The sequence below is a fragment of the Bombina bombina genome, chromosome 2 (assembly GCF_027579735.1).
Source record: "Bombina bombina isolate aBomBom1 chromosome 2, aBomBom1.pri, whole genome shotgun sequence".
Classification (NCBI taxonomy): domain Eukaryota; kingdom Metazoa; phylum Chordata; class Amphibia; order Anura; family Bombinatoridae; genus Bombina; species Bombina bombina.
The window spans coordinates 170,137,757-170,156,419 of NC_069500.1; the positions used below are offsets into that span (position 1 = coordinate 170,137,757).

The window sequence follows — 18,663 nt, forward strand, 5'->3', positions numbered from 1 at the left end:
ATGGGCGGACCTAAATTTAATTTATCTTCTGGCACCATTTATACCCTTATATTACTCCTACTGTTTCCTTGTTCCCTCGGTAGAATGATTGGGGGATGAGGGAAGTGGAGGAGGTATTTAAGCCTTTGGCTTGGGGGGTCTTTGTGTCCTCCTGGTGGCCAGGTTCTTAATTCCCAACAGTAATGAATGAAGCCATGGACTCTCCTGTCCTCGATGGAAATTAAATTATAAGGTAAGCATAATTTTTTATATTCTCAATCCGCTGATTTTGGACAGTCTATCTAAACTCTTTGAAATAGCTTTAGTCTGCCACCTACCAGAAGAACTGGCTTGAGGGCCGCACCTTTATAGGTTTAGGGGCAGGATTTGGTTTCTTATAAGGCTTGGATTTATTCCAAATCGGAGATGGTCTCCAATTAGACCAAGAGGCCTTAGGGTAAAGAGTGGTTTTCTGTTCTCTATTCTGACAAAATGAACGAAAATGATTGGGAGCTTTAAACTTACCCTTAGATTTGTTGTCTTGGGGCAGAAAAACTCCCCCCCCCCATAACAGTGGAGATAATAGAATACAATTGTGAACCAAAAAGCTTTATTTTACAAGATATGATGAGTCCACGGATTTCATCCATGTGGGATTACGCTTCCTGGTCAGCAGGAGGTGTAATCCCACAAGTAAGGATGAAATCCGTGGACTCGTCATACTGTAAAACAAATAAATTTATCAGGTAAGCATAAATTTCCTTTTTTACCTTGAAAAGAGAGAGATAATACACCATGTCAGCATTCCAAGATTTTAAACCATAAAGCTCTTCTCGTTAGAATGGCTAAAGACATGGATTTGACATTCATCATAGCATCACAAATAAAATGATTTGCATGTTGAAGTAAAACAATAATGTTAGATAATTCAGAATCTGAAGACAACTGCTGTGCTAAACTGTCCAACCAAAAAAGTAGAAACAGCAGCAACATCAGCCATAGATTTAACAGGTCTAAGAATATAGCCAGAATGTAAATATGCCCTTCTTGGATAAGATTCAAGCTTCCTATCTAAAGGATCCTTGGCTACAGGTAAAGGATACAATTTCTTAAACCTAGAAGAAGGGTTAAAAGAGAGGTACCAGGCTTAGACCATTCTTTAGCAATCACATTAGAGATAGCGTCAGGAATAGGAAAATTTCAGGAGTAATAACAGTAGTCTTAAATACAGCATTTAGACAATTACTAGGTTTATCATCAGGAGATTTAGACTCCTCAATACCTAAAGTAAGCAAAACTTTCTTTAAGAGAGAACAAATATATTCTAACTTAAATAAAAAAGATTGGTCTATATCAGTCTCTGACGTGGCATCCTCTGAATCAGAGGAGACCCCCATCAGTAGAGGATACGTCAGTATGCTGAAGGTCAATACTTAATTCACTAAGTTTAGGAAAATGTTAAAATGTTGCAAAAACCTTTTTACATTTATTTGGAGGCAAAATAGCAGTCATTGCCTTCTCTATAGCTGCAGCAATAAAATCTTACATTTCTGCAGTAAGGCTATGTACTTTTAGACTGAGATGGAATAACAGTGTGTGTATTTGTACTCATAGATATTTTTCTCAAAGTGTTAAAACAAGAGCCACATAATTGAGCTGAATAATTTAGATCAGCTTAATTACCACAATCATACTTAGCTTTCTTAAATACCTGTTTATGCAGCTTAAATCCTATGGTAACATCAGAGGCATGTTTAGTTTGAGACATAATTGCAATAAAACAAAATGAGAAAAAAATAAATTAATTCTGCAAATTTATATCCATGTCCTATATATATATAAAAAAACATGCATGAGACAATGGGAAACAGTGAAAAAAAGTTTTAAAAATAGAAAACTGATTCATAAAATGCTGCATGAAAGCTCTCTAAGTTTTCTGAGAACACTGAATGAGCTGTGAGCGGAGCTTATAACGGCAATTTTGACGGCAAATTTCTGTCGCCAAAAATGGCACACAATGATGACACGTCACCCTATGACATTAATAGCATCATCACATGCGCAACATGCAAAGCTGAAGAGGTTTTCTTATACACCTATCACTCTAAAAAGCAGGTAAGAATTTTGATTGTGTATTGTACCAAAATAAAGCATAATGGATACTTCTATTATAGCTGCAGAAAATGTGCAATATGCATCAAAACAAAATTACAGGTGCATTAATTTCGGGCACCCCAACAGAAATATTGCATTAATATTTAGTAGAGCCTCCTTTAGCAGAAATAACAGCCTCTAGATGCTTCCTATAGCCTGTAATGAGTGTGGATTCTGGATGAAGGTATTTTGGACCATTCCTCCTTGCAAAACATCTCCAGTTCAGTTATGTTTGATGGTTGCCGAGCATGGACAGCCCGCTTCAAATCACCCCACAGATTTTCAATGATATTCAGGTCTGGGGACTGGGATGGCTATTCCAGAACATTGTACTTGTTCCTCTGCATAAATGCCAGAGTAGATTTTGAGCACTGTTTTTGGTCGTTGTCTTGTTGAAATATCCAGCCCTGGCGTAACTTTAACTTTGTAAATGAATCCTCAACATTATTCTCAAGTACCTGCTGATATTGAGTGGAATCCATGCAACCCTCAACTTTAACAATATTCCCAGTATCAGCACTGGCCACACAGCCCCACAGCATGATGGAACATCCACCAAATTTTACTGTGGGTAGCAAGTGTTTGTCTTGGAATGCTGTTTTCTTTTGCCGCCATGCATAACGCCCCTTGTTATGAACAAATAACTCAATCTTTGTTTCATCAGTCCACAGCACCTTCTTCCAAAATGAAGCTGGCTTGTCCAAATGTGCATTTGCATACCTCAAGCGACTGTTTGTGGCTTGTGTGCAGAAAAGGCTTTTTCTGCATCACTCTCCCATACAGCTTCTCCTTGTGCAAAGTGCGCTGAATTATTGAACGATGCACAGTGACACCATCTGCAGCAAGATGATGATGTAGGTCTTTAAAGTTGGTCTTTGGGCTGTTTTTGACCGTTCTCACCATCCTTTGCCTCTCCGATATTTTACTTGGCCTGCCACTGCTGGCCTTAACAAGAACTGTGCCTGTGGTCTTCCATTTTCTCACTATGTTCCTCACAGTGGACACTGACAGCTTAAATCTCTGCCATAGCTTTTTGTAGCCTTCCCCTAAACCATAATGTGGAACACTCTTTGTTTTCAGGTCATTTAAGAGTTGTTTTGAGGCCCCCATGTTGACTCTCTTCAGAGGAGAGTCAAAGAACAACAACTTGCAATTGGCCACCTTAAATACCTTTTCTCATGATTGGATGCACCTGTCTATGAAGTTCAAGGCTTAATGGGCTCATCAAACCAATTGTGTGTTCCAATTAATCAGTACTAGGTAGTTACAGGTATTCAAATCAACAAAATGACAAGGGTGCCCAAATTTATGCACCTGTCTAAATTTTGTTTTGATGCATATTGCACATTTTCTGTTAGTAATATCTCAGTAGTGAAATGAGGTTTATTGGATTGTGTCCTTAAGTTATTTGATAGATCAAAAAGAAATTGCTGATCCAAACACCCAATTTTTTATTAATGAAAATCATGGAAATTGTCAGGGGGGGCCTAAACATTTGCACACAACTGTATAACAACTTTACTTAAAAAGTGTCCAATCCATAGCTGAGTGTCTTTATATAATAAAAGTATATACTTACCGTGTAATGTAAGACACCCATCCACATATAGCAGACAGCCAAACCAATACTGAAACATATTAGCAGAGGTAATGGTAGATTCCCCATAGGCGAAAACATGATATCATCAGGCAATACTCCCTTCACATCCCTCAGACAAACACTGAACTGGGCTTTAATATGCTTCAGAAGAAATCAAGCATGTCATGCTTCCCCACCTCCTAAGGAGGCAAAGTTTTTAAAAACTGAGGTATGAGTGAGGTGGGAGGTGTATTTATAGGCATTTGAGGTTTGGGAAACTTTGCCCCCTGTCTGGTAGGAATGTATATCCCATACGTCACTAGCTCATGGACTCTTGCCACTTACATGAAAGAAATAGATATTCCACTTTTTCTAACAAGGAGTGCAGTATACTTTATTTTGTACATTCTCAACAAGTTTATCAATGGCACAATGGTAGGCAGTCCCCACTGGTAGTAATTATAATAATGTGTAGATTATAAATCTACTGCTTTATTACATAGAATATATATGTGTGTATATGTATGTGTGTGTATATATATTTCTCTTGTTAAGTGTAGTCAGTCCACGGGTCATCCATTACTTATGGAATATATCTCTTCCTAACAGGAAGCTGCAAGAGGATCACCCAAGCAGAGCTGCTATATAGCTCCTCACCTCTCATGTCATATTCAGTCATTCTCTTGCAGCCTAACTAAAGATAGGTCGCTGTGAGAGGTCTGTGGTGTTTTTTTAACTTAGTTTATTTCTACAATCAAAAGTTTATTTTAAATGGCACCGGAGTGTGCTGTTTATTCTCAGGCAGCATTAGAAGAAGAATCTGCCTGCCTATGATCTTAGCAGCCGTAACTAAGATCCACTGGCTGTTCTCATCTGAGGAGTGAGGTAACTTCAGAGAAGGGGAATAGCATGCAGGGCCCCCCTGCAAATGAGGTATGTGCAGTAATTATTTTTCTGAGGAATGGAATTGACTGAGAAAATACTGCTGATACCAATGTAAAGTAAGTTCAGCCTTAAATGCAGTGATAGCGACTGGTATTAGGCTGATGAGTGTGTGTACACTGAATGTATTTTTCTAAGGAATGGAATTGACTGAAAATACTGTTAATACTGAAATAATGTATGAGCCTTAACTGCAGTAAATGTGACTGGTAGCAGGCTTATTAATAACAATTCATAACTTTTCAAATGTATGTTTAAAACGTTTACTGGCATGTTAATCGTTTTTTGTGAGGTACTTGGTGATAAAACTTATTGGGGCATGATTTTTACCACATGGCCATCTTTGTTTTCTGCATAGAAACAGTTATCTGAGCTTCCCCACTGTTGTAATATGAGTGGGAGGGGCCTATTTTAGCGCTTTTTTTCGCAGTAAAAATTCAGTCACAATCTGTCTACTTCATCCTCCATGATCCAGATCATCTCTAGAGAGCTCAGGGGTCTTCAAAATTCATTTTGAGGGAGGTAATCAGTCACAGCAGACCTGTGACAGTGTGTTTTGACTGTGAGAAAAACGTTAATTATTAAATTGTTATCCGTTTTTGGGTATTAAGGGGTTAATCATCCATTTGCTGGTGGGTGCAATCCTTTGCTAACTTAATACATTTACTGTGAAAAATTGGTTGCTATAACTATTTTGGTTCATTGTTATTTCAACTGTGACAGCTTTTTGTGCTTCTTAAAGGCACAGTAGCATTTTTTATATTGCTTGTAAATTTATTTAGAAAAGTATTTCCAAGCTTGCTAGTCTCATTGCTAGTCTGTTTAAACATGTCTGACACAGATGAATCTCTTTGTTCACTATGTTTAAAGGCCAATGTGGAGCCCAATAGAAATTTGTGTACTAATTGCATTGATGCTACTTTAAATAAAAGTCAATCTTTACATGTAAAGAAATTATCACCAGACAACGAGGGGGAAGTTATGCCGACTAACTCTCCTCACATGTCAGTACCTTCGCCTCCCGCTCAGGAGGTGCGTGATTTTGTGGCGCCAAGTACATCAGGGAGGCCCTTACAAATCACTTTGCAAGACATGGCTACTGTTATGACAGAAGTATTATCTAAATTGCCAGAATTAAGAGGCAAGCGCGATAGCTCTGGGTTAAGGACAGAGCGCGCAGATGAGGTGAGAGCCATGTCAGATACTGCGTCACAGTTTGCAGAACGTGAAGACGGAGAGCTTCATTCTGTGGGTGACGGATCTGATCCAGGGAGACTGGTTTCAGAGATTTCTAATTTTAAATTTAAGCTTGAGAACCTCCGCATATTGCTAGGGGAGGTATTAGCGGCTCTGAATGATTGTAACACGGTTGCAATTCCAGAAAAATTATGTAGGTTGGATAGATACTATGCGGTACCGGTGTGTACTGACGTGTTTCCTATACCTAAAAGGCTTACAGAGATTATTAGCAAGGAGTGGGATAGACCTGGTGTGCCTTTTTCCCCTCCTCCCATATTTAGGAAAATGTTTCCTATAGACGCCACCACACGAGACTTATGGCAGACGGTCCCTAAGGTGGAGGGATCAGTTTCTACTTTAGCTAAGCGTACCACTATCCCGGTGGAGGATAGTTGTGCCTTTTCAGATCCAATGGATAAGAAATTAGAGGGTTACCTTAAGAAAATGTTTGTTCAACAAGGTTTTATCTTACAGCCCCTTGCATGCATTGCGCCTGTCACTGCTGCGGCGGCATTCTGGTTTGAGTCTCTGGAAGAGGCCATTCGCACAGCTCCATTGGATGAAATTATGAACAAGCTTAAAGCACTTAAGCTAACTAACGCATTTGTTTCTGATGCCGTCGTACATTTAACCAAACTTACGGCTAAGAACTCCGGATTTGCCATCCAAGCGCGCAGAGCGCTATGGCTTAAATCCTGGTCAGCTGACGTGACTTCTAAATCTAAATTGCTTAATATTCCTTTCAAAGGGCAGACCTTATTCGGGCCCGGCTTGAAAGAAATTATAGCTGACATTACGGGAGGTAAGGGCCATGCTCTACCTCAGGACAGGGCCAAATCAAAGGCCAAACAGTCTAATTTTCGTGCCTTTCGTAACTTCAAGGCAGGAGCAGCATCAACTTCCTCCGCTCCAAAACAGGAAGGAGCTGTTGCTCGTTACAGGCAGGGCTGGAAAGTTAACCAGTCCTGGAACAAGGGCAAGCAGGCCAAGAAACCTGCTGCTGCCCCCAAGACAGCATGAAGAGAGGGCCCCCTATCCGGATACGGATCTAGTGGGGGGCAGACTTTCTCTCTTCGCCCAGGCTTGGGCAAGAGATGTCCAGGATCCCTGGGCGTTGGAGATCATATCTCAGGGATATCTCCTGGACTTCAAAACTTCTCCTCCACGAGGGAGATTTCATCTTTCAAGGTTATCAGCAAACCAAATAAAGAAAGAGGCGTTTCTACGCTGTGTACAAGACCTCTTACTAATGGGGGTAATCCACCCAGTTCCGCGGACGGAACACGGGCAGGGATTCTATTCAAATCTATTTGTGGTTCCCAAGAAAGAGGGAACCTTCAGACCAATCTTGGACTTAAAAATCCTAAGCAAATTTCTAAGAGTTCCATCATTCAAAATGGAAACTATTCGAACCATCCTTCCCATGATCCAAGAGGGTCAGTACATGACCACAGTGGACTTAAAGGATGCCTACCTTCACATACCGATTCACAAGGATCATTATCGGTACCTAAGATTTGCTTTCCTAGACAGGCATTACCAGTTTGTAGCCCTTCCCTTCGGTTTAGCTACGGCTCCAAGAATCTTTACAAAAGTTCTGGGCTCACTTCTGGCGGTACTAAGACCGCGAGGCATAGCGGTGACTCCGTACCTAGACGACATTCTGATACATGCGTCAAGTTTTCAAACTGCCAAGTCTCATACAGAGATAGTTCTGGCATTTCTGAGGTCGCATGGGTGGAAGGTGAACGTGGAAAAGAGTTCTCTATTACCACTCACAAGGGTTCCCTTTCTAGGGACTCTTATAGATTCTGTAGAGATGAAAATTTACCTGACAGAGGCCAGGTTATTAAAACTTCTAAATGCTTGCCGTGTCCTTCATTCCATTCCACACCCGTCAGTAGCTCAGTGCATGGAAGTAATCGGCTTAATGGTAGCGGCAATGGACATAGTACCATTTGCGCGCCTGCATCTCAGACCGCTGCAATTGTGCATGCTAAGTCAGTGGAACGGGGATTACTCAGATTTGTCCCCCCTACTAAATCTGGATCAAGAGACCAGAGATTCTCTTCTATGGTGGCTTTCTCGGCCACATCTGTCCAAGGGGATGACCTTTCGCAAGCCAGATTGGACGATTGTAACAACAGACGCCAGCCTTCTATGCTGGGGCGCAGTCTGGAACTCCCTGAAAGCTCAGGGATTATGGACTCAGGAGGAGAAACTCCTCCCAATAAATATTCTGGAATTAAGAGCAATATTCAATGCTCTCCTAGCTTGGCCTCAGTTAGCAACTCTGAGGTTCATCAGATTTCAGTCGGACAACATCACGACTGTGGCTTACATCAACCATCAAGGGGGAACCAGAAGTTCCCTAGCGATGTTGGAAGTCTCAAAGATAATTCGCTGGGCAGAGTCTCACTCTTGCCACCTGTCAGCGATTTACATCCCAGGCGTGGAGAACTGGGAGGCGGATTTTCTAAGTCGCCAGACTTTTCATCCGGGGGAGTGGGAACTTCATCCGGAGGTCTTTGCTCAACTGATTCATCGTTGGGGCAAACCAGATCTGGATCTCATGGCGTCTCGTCAGAACGCCAAGCTTCCTTGTTACGGATCCAGGTCCAGGGACCCGGGAGCGGTGCTGATAGATGCTCTGACAGCCCCTTGGGTCTTCAACATGGCTTATGTGTTTCCACCATTCCCGATGCTTCCTCGTTTGATTGCCAAGATCAAACAGGAGAGAGCTTCGGTGATTCTGATAGCGCCTGCGTGGCCACGCAGGACCTGGTATGCAGACCTAGTGGACATGTCGTCCTGTCCACCGTGGTCTCTGCCTCTGAGACAGGACCTTCTAATTCAGGGTCCTTTCAACCATCCAAATCTAATTTCTCTGAGGCTGACTGCATGGAGATTGAACTCTTGATTCTATCAAAGCGTGGCTTCTCGGAGTCGGTTATTGATACCTTAATACAGGCTAGGAAGCCTGTTACCAGAAAAATTTACCATAAGATATGGCGTAAATATTTATATTGGTGCGAATCCAAGAGTTACTCATGGAGTAAGGTTAGGATTCCTAGGATATTGTCCTTTCTACAAGAGGGTTTAGAAAAGGGCTTATCTGCTAGTTTGTTAAAGGGACAGATTTCTGCTCTGTCTATTCTTCTACACAAACGCCTGGCTGAAGTTCCAGACGTTCAGGCTTTTTGTCAGGCTTTAACTAGGATTAAGCCTGTGTTTAAGACTGTTGCTCCGCCGTGGAGCTTAAACTTAGTTCTTAATGTTCTTCAAGGCGTTCCATTTGAACCCCTTCATTCCATTGATATCAAGCTGTTTTCCTGGAAGGTTTTGAAGAGTCTCTGAGTTATCTGCCTTACATTGTGATTCTCCTTATCTGATTTTTCATTCAGATAAGGTAGTTCTGCGTACTAAACCTGGGTTCTTACCTAAGGTAGTTACTAACAGGAATATCAATCAAGAGATTGTTGTTCCATCACTGTGTCCTAACCCTTCTTCAAAGAAGGAACGACTTTTGCATAATCTGGACGTAGTCCGTGCCCTGAAGTTCTATTTGCAGGCAACTAAAGATTTTCGTCAAACTTCTTCCCTGTTTGTCGTTTACTCTGGACAGAGAAGAGGTCAAAAGGCTTCGGCTACCTCTCTCTTTTTGGCTTCGTAGCATAATACGTTTAGCCTATGAGACTGCTGGACAGCAGCCTCCTGAAAGGATTACAGCTCATTCTACTAGAGCTGTGGCTTCCACCTGGGCCTTTAAGAATGAGGCCTCTGTTGAACAGATTTGCAAGGCTGCGACTTGGTCTTCGCTTCACACCTTTTCAAAATTTTACAAATTTGACACTTTTGCTTCTTCGGAGGCTATTTTTGGGAGAAAGGTACTTCAGGCAGTGGTTCCTTCTGTTTAATGTTCCTGCCTTGTCCCTCCCTTCATCAGTGTACTTTAGCTTTGGTATTGGTATTCCATAAGTAATGGATGACCCGTGGACTGACTACACTTAACAAGAGAAAACATAATTTATGCTTACCTGATAAATTTATTTCTCTTGTAGTGTAGTCAGTCCACGGCCCACCCTGTCTTTAAGGCAGATCTAAATTTTAATTAAACTCCAGTCACCACTGCACCCTATGGTTTCTCCTTTCTCGTCTGCTTTGGTCGAATGACTGAATATGACATGTGAGGGGAGGAGCTATATAGCAGCTCTGCTTGGGTGATCCTCTTGCAGCTTCCTGTTAGGAAGAGATATATTCCATAAGTAATGGATGACCCGTGGACTGACTACACGACAAGAGAAATAAATTTATCAGGTAAGCATAAATTAAATTATGTTATATATGTCCATGAGCTAGTGACGTATGGGATATACATTCCTACCAGGAGGGGCAAAGTTTCCTAAACCTCAAAATGCCTATAAATACACCCCTCACCACACCCACAAATCAGTTTTACAAACTTTGCCTCCTGTGGAGGTGGTGAAGTAAGTTTGTGCTTAAGAATCCTAAGGAAAGATCGTTGCATTCTTTGGATGTAGTTAGAGCTTTGAAATATTATGTTGAAGCTACTAAAAATTTCCGAAAGACTTCTAGTCTATTTGTTATCTTTTCCGGTTCTAGGAAAGGTCAGAAGGCCTCTGCCATTTCTTTGGCGTCTTGGTTGAAGTCTTTGATTCATCATGCTTATGTCGAGTCGGGTAAAAACTCTGCCTCAAAGGATTACAGCTCATTCTACTAGGTCAGTTTCTACTTCCTGGGCGTTAAGGAATGAAGCTTCGGTTGATCAGATTTGCAAAGCAGCAACTTGGTCTTCTTTGCATACTTTTGCTAAATTCTACCATTTTGATGTGTTTTCTTCTTCTGAAGCAGTTTTTGGTAGAAAAGTACTTCAGGCAGCTGTTTCAGTATGATTCTTCTGCTTATAATTTCAGTTTTTTTCATTATAAGATTTAAACTTTATTTTGGGTGTGGATTATTTTCAGCGGAATTGGCTGTCTTTATTTTATCCCTCTCTCTCTAGTGACTCTTGCGTGGAAGATCCACATCTTGGGTATTCATTATCCCATACGTCACTAGCTCATGGACTCTTGCTAATTACATGAAAGAAAACATAATTTATGTAAGAACTTACCTGATAAATTCATTTCTTTCATTGTAGCAAGAGTCCATGAGGCCCACCCTTTTTTTGTGGTGGTTATGATTTTTTTGTATAAAGCACAATTATTCCAATTCCTTATTTTTTATGCTTTCACACTTTTGTCTTATCACCCCACTTCTTGGCTATGCGTTAAACTGATTTGTGGGTGTGGTGAGGGGTGTATTTATAGGCATTTTGAGGTTTGGGAAACTTTGCCCCTCCTGGTAGGAATGTATATCCCATACGTCACTAGCTCATGGACTCTTGCTAATATGTAAGAAATGAATTTATCAGGTAAGTTCTTACATAAATTATGTTTTATTATAATGTATTAAAACAAAGCTACGAAAACACACAAATGGTTGAAAACAACAATATGAGGCGATTAAAAATCGAGAATTTGGTGTAGTGATAAGATAGTAATATTGTGCCTTTATTGTGCAATATAAAAAATCACTAAACACCTAATAGGTCTCAGAGCTTGGCCTCTAGAGTATTAAATGATTGGCCAGAGTGGATTGATAGGAGCGATTGGTGTGAGGTTTGGAATATTCCCTGGTGATTACACCATCAAGCACAATACAATGGTGGTTTTTGAATGTGAGTCGATGGATCACATTAAGGCTGGAAGATAAATGCCAGTTTCTGTGTTTAAGTAATATTAGGTGCATCCACATTACACTATTAACAGTCACTAATAGTAACTTAACTATCCAGGGCGGAGGCACCTAGTAATAAAGTGGAGTTCTTACGTTAATTACCACAGTGTGTGCGTTATGTTATGCTTTTACACGTGTTAGTTAAGCTCTTATAGTTTCAACAGCAAGATTGGGTGATTGCTATCTTAAAATCAATTCTTGCTGTGTTCAGTATTAATTGAACCAACTATAATTACTTGTATAAGTTGGGTAGACACTGAGTAAAGTATCTTGGCTGTATTAGGCCCCACAGGTAAATAAGAAAACTCAATTGTTATGTAAATACTGCAACTATGTTGCCGCTCTGCTCTTAGTAAGTATCAACAGACTAGTACTGGTGATACTGCTATATAATCATTCGTTCAGTTAGTAAAATCAGCGTACACTATAGTATGCTTTAGACCACATGGGGTTCCACCGGGAATATTAAATACTAGAGTACTAGCAACTATGTTACCAATTTCTTTACGTTATATTAAGTAGTGTAATGGAAATATGCGTAATGGAAAGGTCGGTATAACATATGCGTTATCAAATTATATTATTATACCTTAGGTTTTCATACATGCTAAAGTTCCTATTATCATAAACTCACACTGAGATCTGTTATAGCTATACATATGCACTGATTACGGAGGGAAATTTCAACCACTGACACCTCTCACAAGTGTCCCACTCTGCGCACTGTTAGCGCTCTATATAATTGAACTCATAGGGGTTAGCTCACAAGATAAGCCTCAACAAAGTTAATTAAAAAAACGTCCTCTCTTGCTTCTGACGCGTTTTGCCCGTTCAGGCAAATGTCAGCCACAGTACTTAATATAACGTAAAGGAATTGGTAACATAGTTGCTAGTACTCTAGTATTATTTAATGTTCACGGTGGGACCCCATGTGGTCTAAAGCATACTATAGTGTATGCTGATTTTACTAACTGAAAGAATGATTTTATAGCAGTATCACCAGTACTAGTCTGTTGATACTTACTAAGAGCAGAGCGGCAACATAGTTGCAGTATTTATATAACCATTGAGTTTTCTTATTTACCTGTGGGGCCTAATACAGCCAAGATACTTTACTCAGTGTCTACCCAACTTATACAAGTTGTTATAGTTGGTTCAATTAATACTGAACACAGCAAGAACTGATTTAAGACAGCAATCGCCCAATCTTGCTGTTGAAACTATCAGAGCTTAACTAACACGTGTAAAAGCATAACATAACGCACACACTGTGGTAATTAACGTAAGAACTCCACTTTATTACTAGGTGCCTCTGCCCTGGATAGTTAAGTTACTATTAGTGACTGTTGATAGTGTAATGTGGATGCACCTAATATTACTTAAACACAGAAACTGGGAAGCTGGCATTTATCTTCTATCTACTCACATTCACAAACCACCATTGAATTGTGCTAGATGGTGTAATCGCCAGGGAATATTCCAAACCTTACACCAATCTTTCCTATCAATCCACCCTGGCCAATCATTTAATACTCTAGAGGCCAAGCTCTGAGACCTATTATTATTCCTGTATTTTAGCAGCAGCTTTAATTGGTGATTTATGACTTAAACTCATATACACAAGCTCTCTAGATACTATCTAAATTACATAGCGACAACTTTTATAGAGATGAAATTCAAAATATTACAACCACTGAACTAATCTTAAATCGGCGTTAACAGTGGATATCAGCTGTCGCTTGTAAGAAACGCTATACAAGCGGATAATCAGCTAAGACATTCCACTTGATTTAACCCTATGATCATGCATTATGCATTTTACTGATATGCACATAGAGGTTTAAAATTTGTCATGTATTAAGAATATAATTCTGTGGAACTCTGACAGCGTAAAGAATAATAGATCAATAACATTGTAGAAAATTAGATATCAACTTTATTCTGTGTGGTACAAATATCAATTAACTGTGTGTGCACTTGATGTAATCCCATATCGCAAAAGGCGATAGACAAACAACCTTGCAAAATATAGGGCAGTATTTTTTGCTGTGTGAGTGTGAGGTTTTTTTTCAAAGACTAACCAACTTTGTGTGAATTAGAGGGAAATCTCTATCGTCTGATGCCACATTTTAAAATAGTACATTTAATTAGGTATCAATGCTACTGAGTATGGGTGAGAGGTTAATTTAATATACCCACAAACTGTGTGTGAATCTGAAGGATACAATTAGCTACACCCCAGTTAATCCTAAAATCACATAACATTACACGAAAGAAATCAAGAACATCACTGTTTTACTCAATATCAACACTTAACCAAGTGCAAAAAATATATTGCTTAAAATTGCAATTATTCAAACCAACAGTCAAAAACGGCAGATTTGATAACAAACTTGCTTGGTACATAGGAATTATTATAAATTTCAAATTACTTGATACTCACAAGCCTCTAAACAACATAATATTGTTATACCAAATCAAAGGCATTAAACAAACACAATATCAAGTGAAATAATTCAATGCGGGACAAAATCAATGTATAAAATCTATTTATTGTGATAATATATTAATCCCAAGTAGCATTACGCTACTATTAACCCTGCGTTATTCTATATCAGTATCAATCCGATCGTTAGATGGTAAGAACAGAAGTGAAGAATACTGCAAAAACATTGTGTTAATATCTAGATATGGTGGTGTGGAATATAAATTACATTTAACTGAATATGTTATTAATTCCTCAGCATACTCAAGTATTGCTATTTAAATAAACGATCTATATTGACAAGCAGCAAACTAAACCAACTGAATCTGCTGTTTAACAAAGGATACCTATATCATTTATTACTCTAACAAATAATACTAGAGTAAGTCTTTTTATGATAGACAATAAGAGTTGGTAACCATAGAACCTATGTATTACAAAAATACAATGTGACTTTCAACAAACGATTATTGCAAGTACTGCCGATCGCCTATTAATATCAAACACAATTGCACTTTAACATTGAACCAATGGTCATATACGTATATTTACAAATACAACCACTTACCATTTGAGAGATATTTACAAAGTTATTAAATAGATCTTTCTCTGTACAGAGATTTCAGATATGCAATCTTAATTATAGATCACAATTGAAACCTATTTGTGATCTACTCTCTATATTCTTTACAGAAGCCTGACATTTAACCAATCAGCCATTGTGTCACCTAATTATTGTCTGTGTTTTTAAATTAAATTTCTTTTTCCGCATATTTTAAGTAGTGTTCGAATATTAAAGGTTAAAGGGACACTGAACCCAAATTTTTTCTTTTGTAATTCAGAAAGAGCATTCAATTTTAAGCAACTTTCTAATTTACTCCTTTTTCAAATAATGATAGCAAGAGAACGAAGAAAAATTAATAGAAGGCATCTAAGCTTTTTTTTTTGTTTCAGTACTCTAGACAGCACTTTTTTATTGGTGGATGATTTTATGCACCAATCAGCAAGGACAACCCAGGTTTTTCACCAAAAATGGGCCGGCATCTAAACTTTCTTGCATTTCAAATAAAGATACCAAGAGAATGAAGAAAATTTTATAATAGGAGTAAATTAAAGTTGCTTAAAATTTCATGCTCTATCTGAATCATGAAAGAAAAATTTTGGGTACAGTGTCCCTTTAAGTTTTAAGGTAACTAATCGACCCTGATATTACAGAGATCTGAGGACAATATTGATAATTATTCAGTCTGATGAAACAGTATAGTACAGTAACCTGAATCTATAAAGCTCTTGAGTGCTAGAGATGTACTCTTTTCAGTGGTTACTCCTGTAGCCACTATCCACTTGCCAAAGTCTGTAACTAGTACATAGCACCACTAACTCAGAAATGGAATATATTGTGATTTAGTAAGATCTACTAATCACTAGATATTGAGTAATTTAGAGCTTTTTTCAATCTATACTAGTAGTGCCATTGGTTTCCTTTTCTCTTACCTATTATTAGGTGTTTAGTGAGTTTTGATATTGCACAATAAAAGCACGATATTATCTTATCACTACACCAAATTCTCGATTTTGAATCCCCTCACATTGTTGTTTTTAACCATTTGTGTGTTTTCATAGCTTTATTTTAATTCATTATAATAAAGGTTCTATTTTAAATTTCTCTGCCTGTTAGTCTGGGCATAGAGTGCTGTATTTGCATTCTTTCTGTGGAATTCTCTATTTCCACCACCTTTGCTTGCTAGTTATTTTGGACATTGCTTTTTATGTTTGGGGATACTGGGAAAACTCCCTCTGTTAGCTGCACCCTGCATTGAGACTTGTTAGCTATATTGGTAGTGCTAGTCTCAGTTGTGCTTGGTTTTTGCAATATACATTCATTCTTTATTTTGCTGTCAAATGCATCTGAACATTGTGCTCATTCCACTTGCTCCCATGGACGCTGGGGTTAATGCTTTTATCTAATTTGCTGTGAAGTTTTGTATTTTTTGCTTATAGTACACTGTAATCATGCACCTAATGTTGTTGCATGGTGGAATATGTTTGTGCTTTAGAACTAAATAATATAGTGATTTGTTTTAATTATCAATTCTTTTTTTTACAATACTCTACAGGAAAAAGATTCTATAAAAGAGGAGTGGAATAGTTTAAAGGAGAACATAGAAGACCATGAAAAACATAGCAATGAAGGGATTACTCAGCCTAATGGGAACTGTCAAATCGCAGAAGAACGCCATGCAGAAAAAGTGGAAGCCGTATGAAGCATTGGAAGTCTACTGAGAGTTTTTGGCCAACATAATGTTCCTGTTTGTGTACTAGGTTTTGCAACCATAATTGTAGACTGAGATGTCAAGTACATTCTCCAATTTTTAAAAAAAAATGTTTTTTTTTAGTATTTTCCTGGTTTGCTACAGTTGTGGACAGCATTATAAATCTACTACCAATAACGCAGATACTATACAAAATTACTGTTGTAGTACAGAAAGTATTTGCATCAAGTCTCAACATATTTGTAGCAGAAAGTATTTTTTTATTTAGTAAAGCCAGTTTAAATATATATATATATATATATATATATATATATTTATCTCCACATCCACGTTTTGTTTGTGTTAAACCTAAATGCTAACGTACAAAGCAAAAGAATGTTGCAGTTTAACTGTTAAATTAGAAAAGGCCTGTGTTTTTAACATTTAACTGTGATAATACAAAGTATTATCTACTTCCTTTTCACCCTAGAAAAGAATAATGTATATTATGCAAGGATTTTTTCTACTGGCAATAGTAAGCACCACAACTTGATTGGACTAGTCCTTGGTTTCATTTTAATATATCTGCATTTTCTAGTCCAATTTAAATGTTGCAGGTGCGGTTTTAAACATAAAAAATAAATCTAAAAACATTGGAGCAAAAGGTAAAGCTACCAGTTCTTATAAGGATTTTGTTATCCTGCTTTAATACTTCATCATCTACACAATTGAATGGACCAGCTTCTTAGTATTAAGTGGGGGGAAAAGCAGCAAAAGGAATAACGGTTACTACAAATATCAGTATACTTTTGTTAATTCCTTTAATCTTGTATCATACAAATGTCATAGAATCAGTAGTGTTTGTACAGTGTGACATGGAGGGATGAAGCAAGCAGCACACATGTATAATAGTGTTCGAAATACATGTATTTAACGGCTAAAACAGATTGAGCATTCACATAAATTTTGATATAAAATTAATGCTTGATATCCAGAGTTCTGTGAATTCATTTATTATCCCTTGTTTGGGATCACCCTGTTGTCATATTAAATAATTGTGTACCCTACTGATGGTGAAATAGGATGAAATGTATAATACAGAATACAATTTACTAACAAGAGTGTTTGTATTATTTTAAAAAGTGTCCGGGTCCCTCATCAGTTATTTGTATTTTCTTACAGAAGGCACCTTAGACATGTCACATCTTTTTAAATGATGCCCTCTCTCCTTAAAGGGACGAAAGTGTGAAAACAAAGATGCTGTAATGTGTAAGAGCACCTTATAATTGCACTATTATTTGCATATAACTGTGCTTAAACACTGCACAGTACGCTCCAGCACAGCAATACACTACTGGGAGCTAGCTGAACATATTCTTTTTGTTATTGGCTCGCCATATGTGTGAGACTTTTCTTAAACATACATGAGTTCAATTTTGACTTTCATATATCTTTAGATTCCTTTAATGGGGAGGCTTATGCCTTGCGCAAAGGCTACCCCTTTTAATAAGAGCTAAATAAAGGCAGCTGGTGGCTATCAAACAAAATATAAAAACCCAAGACAATGTTGTTGCCTGTGAGAAATCGTCCCCTTTTTCTTTTGAATGATTCCTCCCAAATTGGCTTCTGCACTTCTTTCAGTAATTAGTAACTTACCAAATGCAACTGTTTATGGTGTAACCTTGATATTAATTTGAAGAATATGGGCTTGAAACGGTTTACCAGTAGAAATTGTTACTGCTGTCTGATGTGTGTAACCAGAAAAGGCAGTGTATAAAAGGCTACATATATAGAGAACAAATGGTTAGCTAAGCGCTTTTCTTTTACAAGATATGACGAGTCCACGGATTTCATCCTTACTTATGGGATATCGCCTCATGGTCAGCAGGAGGAGGCAAAGAGCTGCATAAATAGCTTCTCCCTTCCCTCCCACCCCAGTCATTCTCTTTGCCTGTGTTAGTGATAGGAGTGAGGTAAAGTGAGGTGTTAGTTTAGATTCTGCAATCAAGAGTTTTTCTTTTACAAGATATGACGAGTCCACGGATTTTATCCTTACTTATGGATTACGCCTCCTGGTCAGTAGGAAGTGGCAAAGAGCACCACAGCAGAGCTGTATATATAGCTCCTCCCTTCCCTCCCACTAGAGTCATTCTCTTTGCCTGTGTTAGTGATAGGAAGAGGTAAAGTGAGGTTAGTTTATATTCTTCAAGTTTTTTTATTTTAAAATGGTGCCA

At 38.4% G+C, this 18,663-nt stretch overlaps 1 protein-coding gene across 1 annotated transcript in view; it reads left to right on the plus strand.

The window, feature by feature from the left end:
- Window positions 1-17,548, plus strand: part of SREK1 (splicing regulatory glutamic acid and lysine rich protein 1) — a gene marked incomplete in the record, with an annotated part of 208,720 nt that extends 191,172 nt beyond the window's left edge. The window contains 1 exon segment of the mRNA XM_053701343.1: window positions 16,295-17,548. Within this exon segment, the coding sequence (XP_053557318.1) occupies window positions 16,295-16,441 (147 nt within the window).
- Window positions 17,549-18,663: the final 1,115 nt, after the last annotated feature.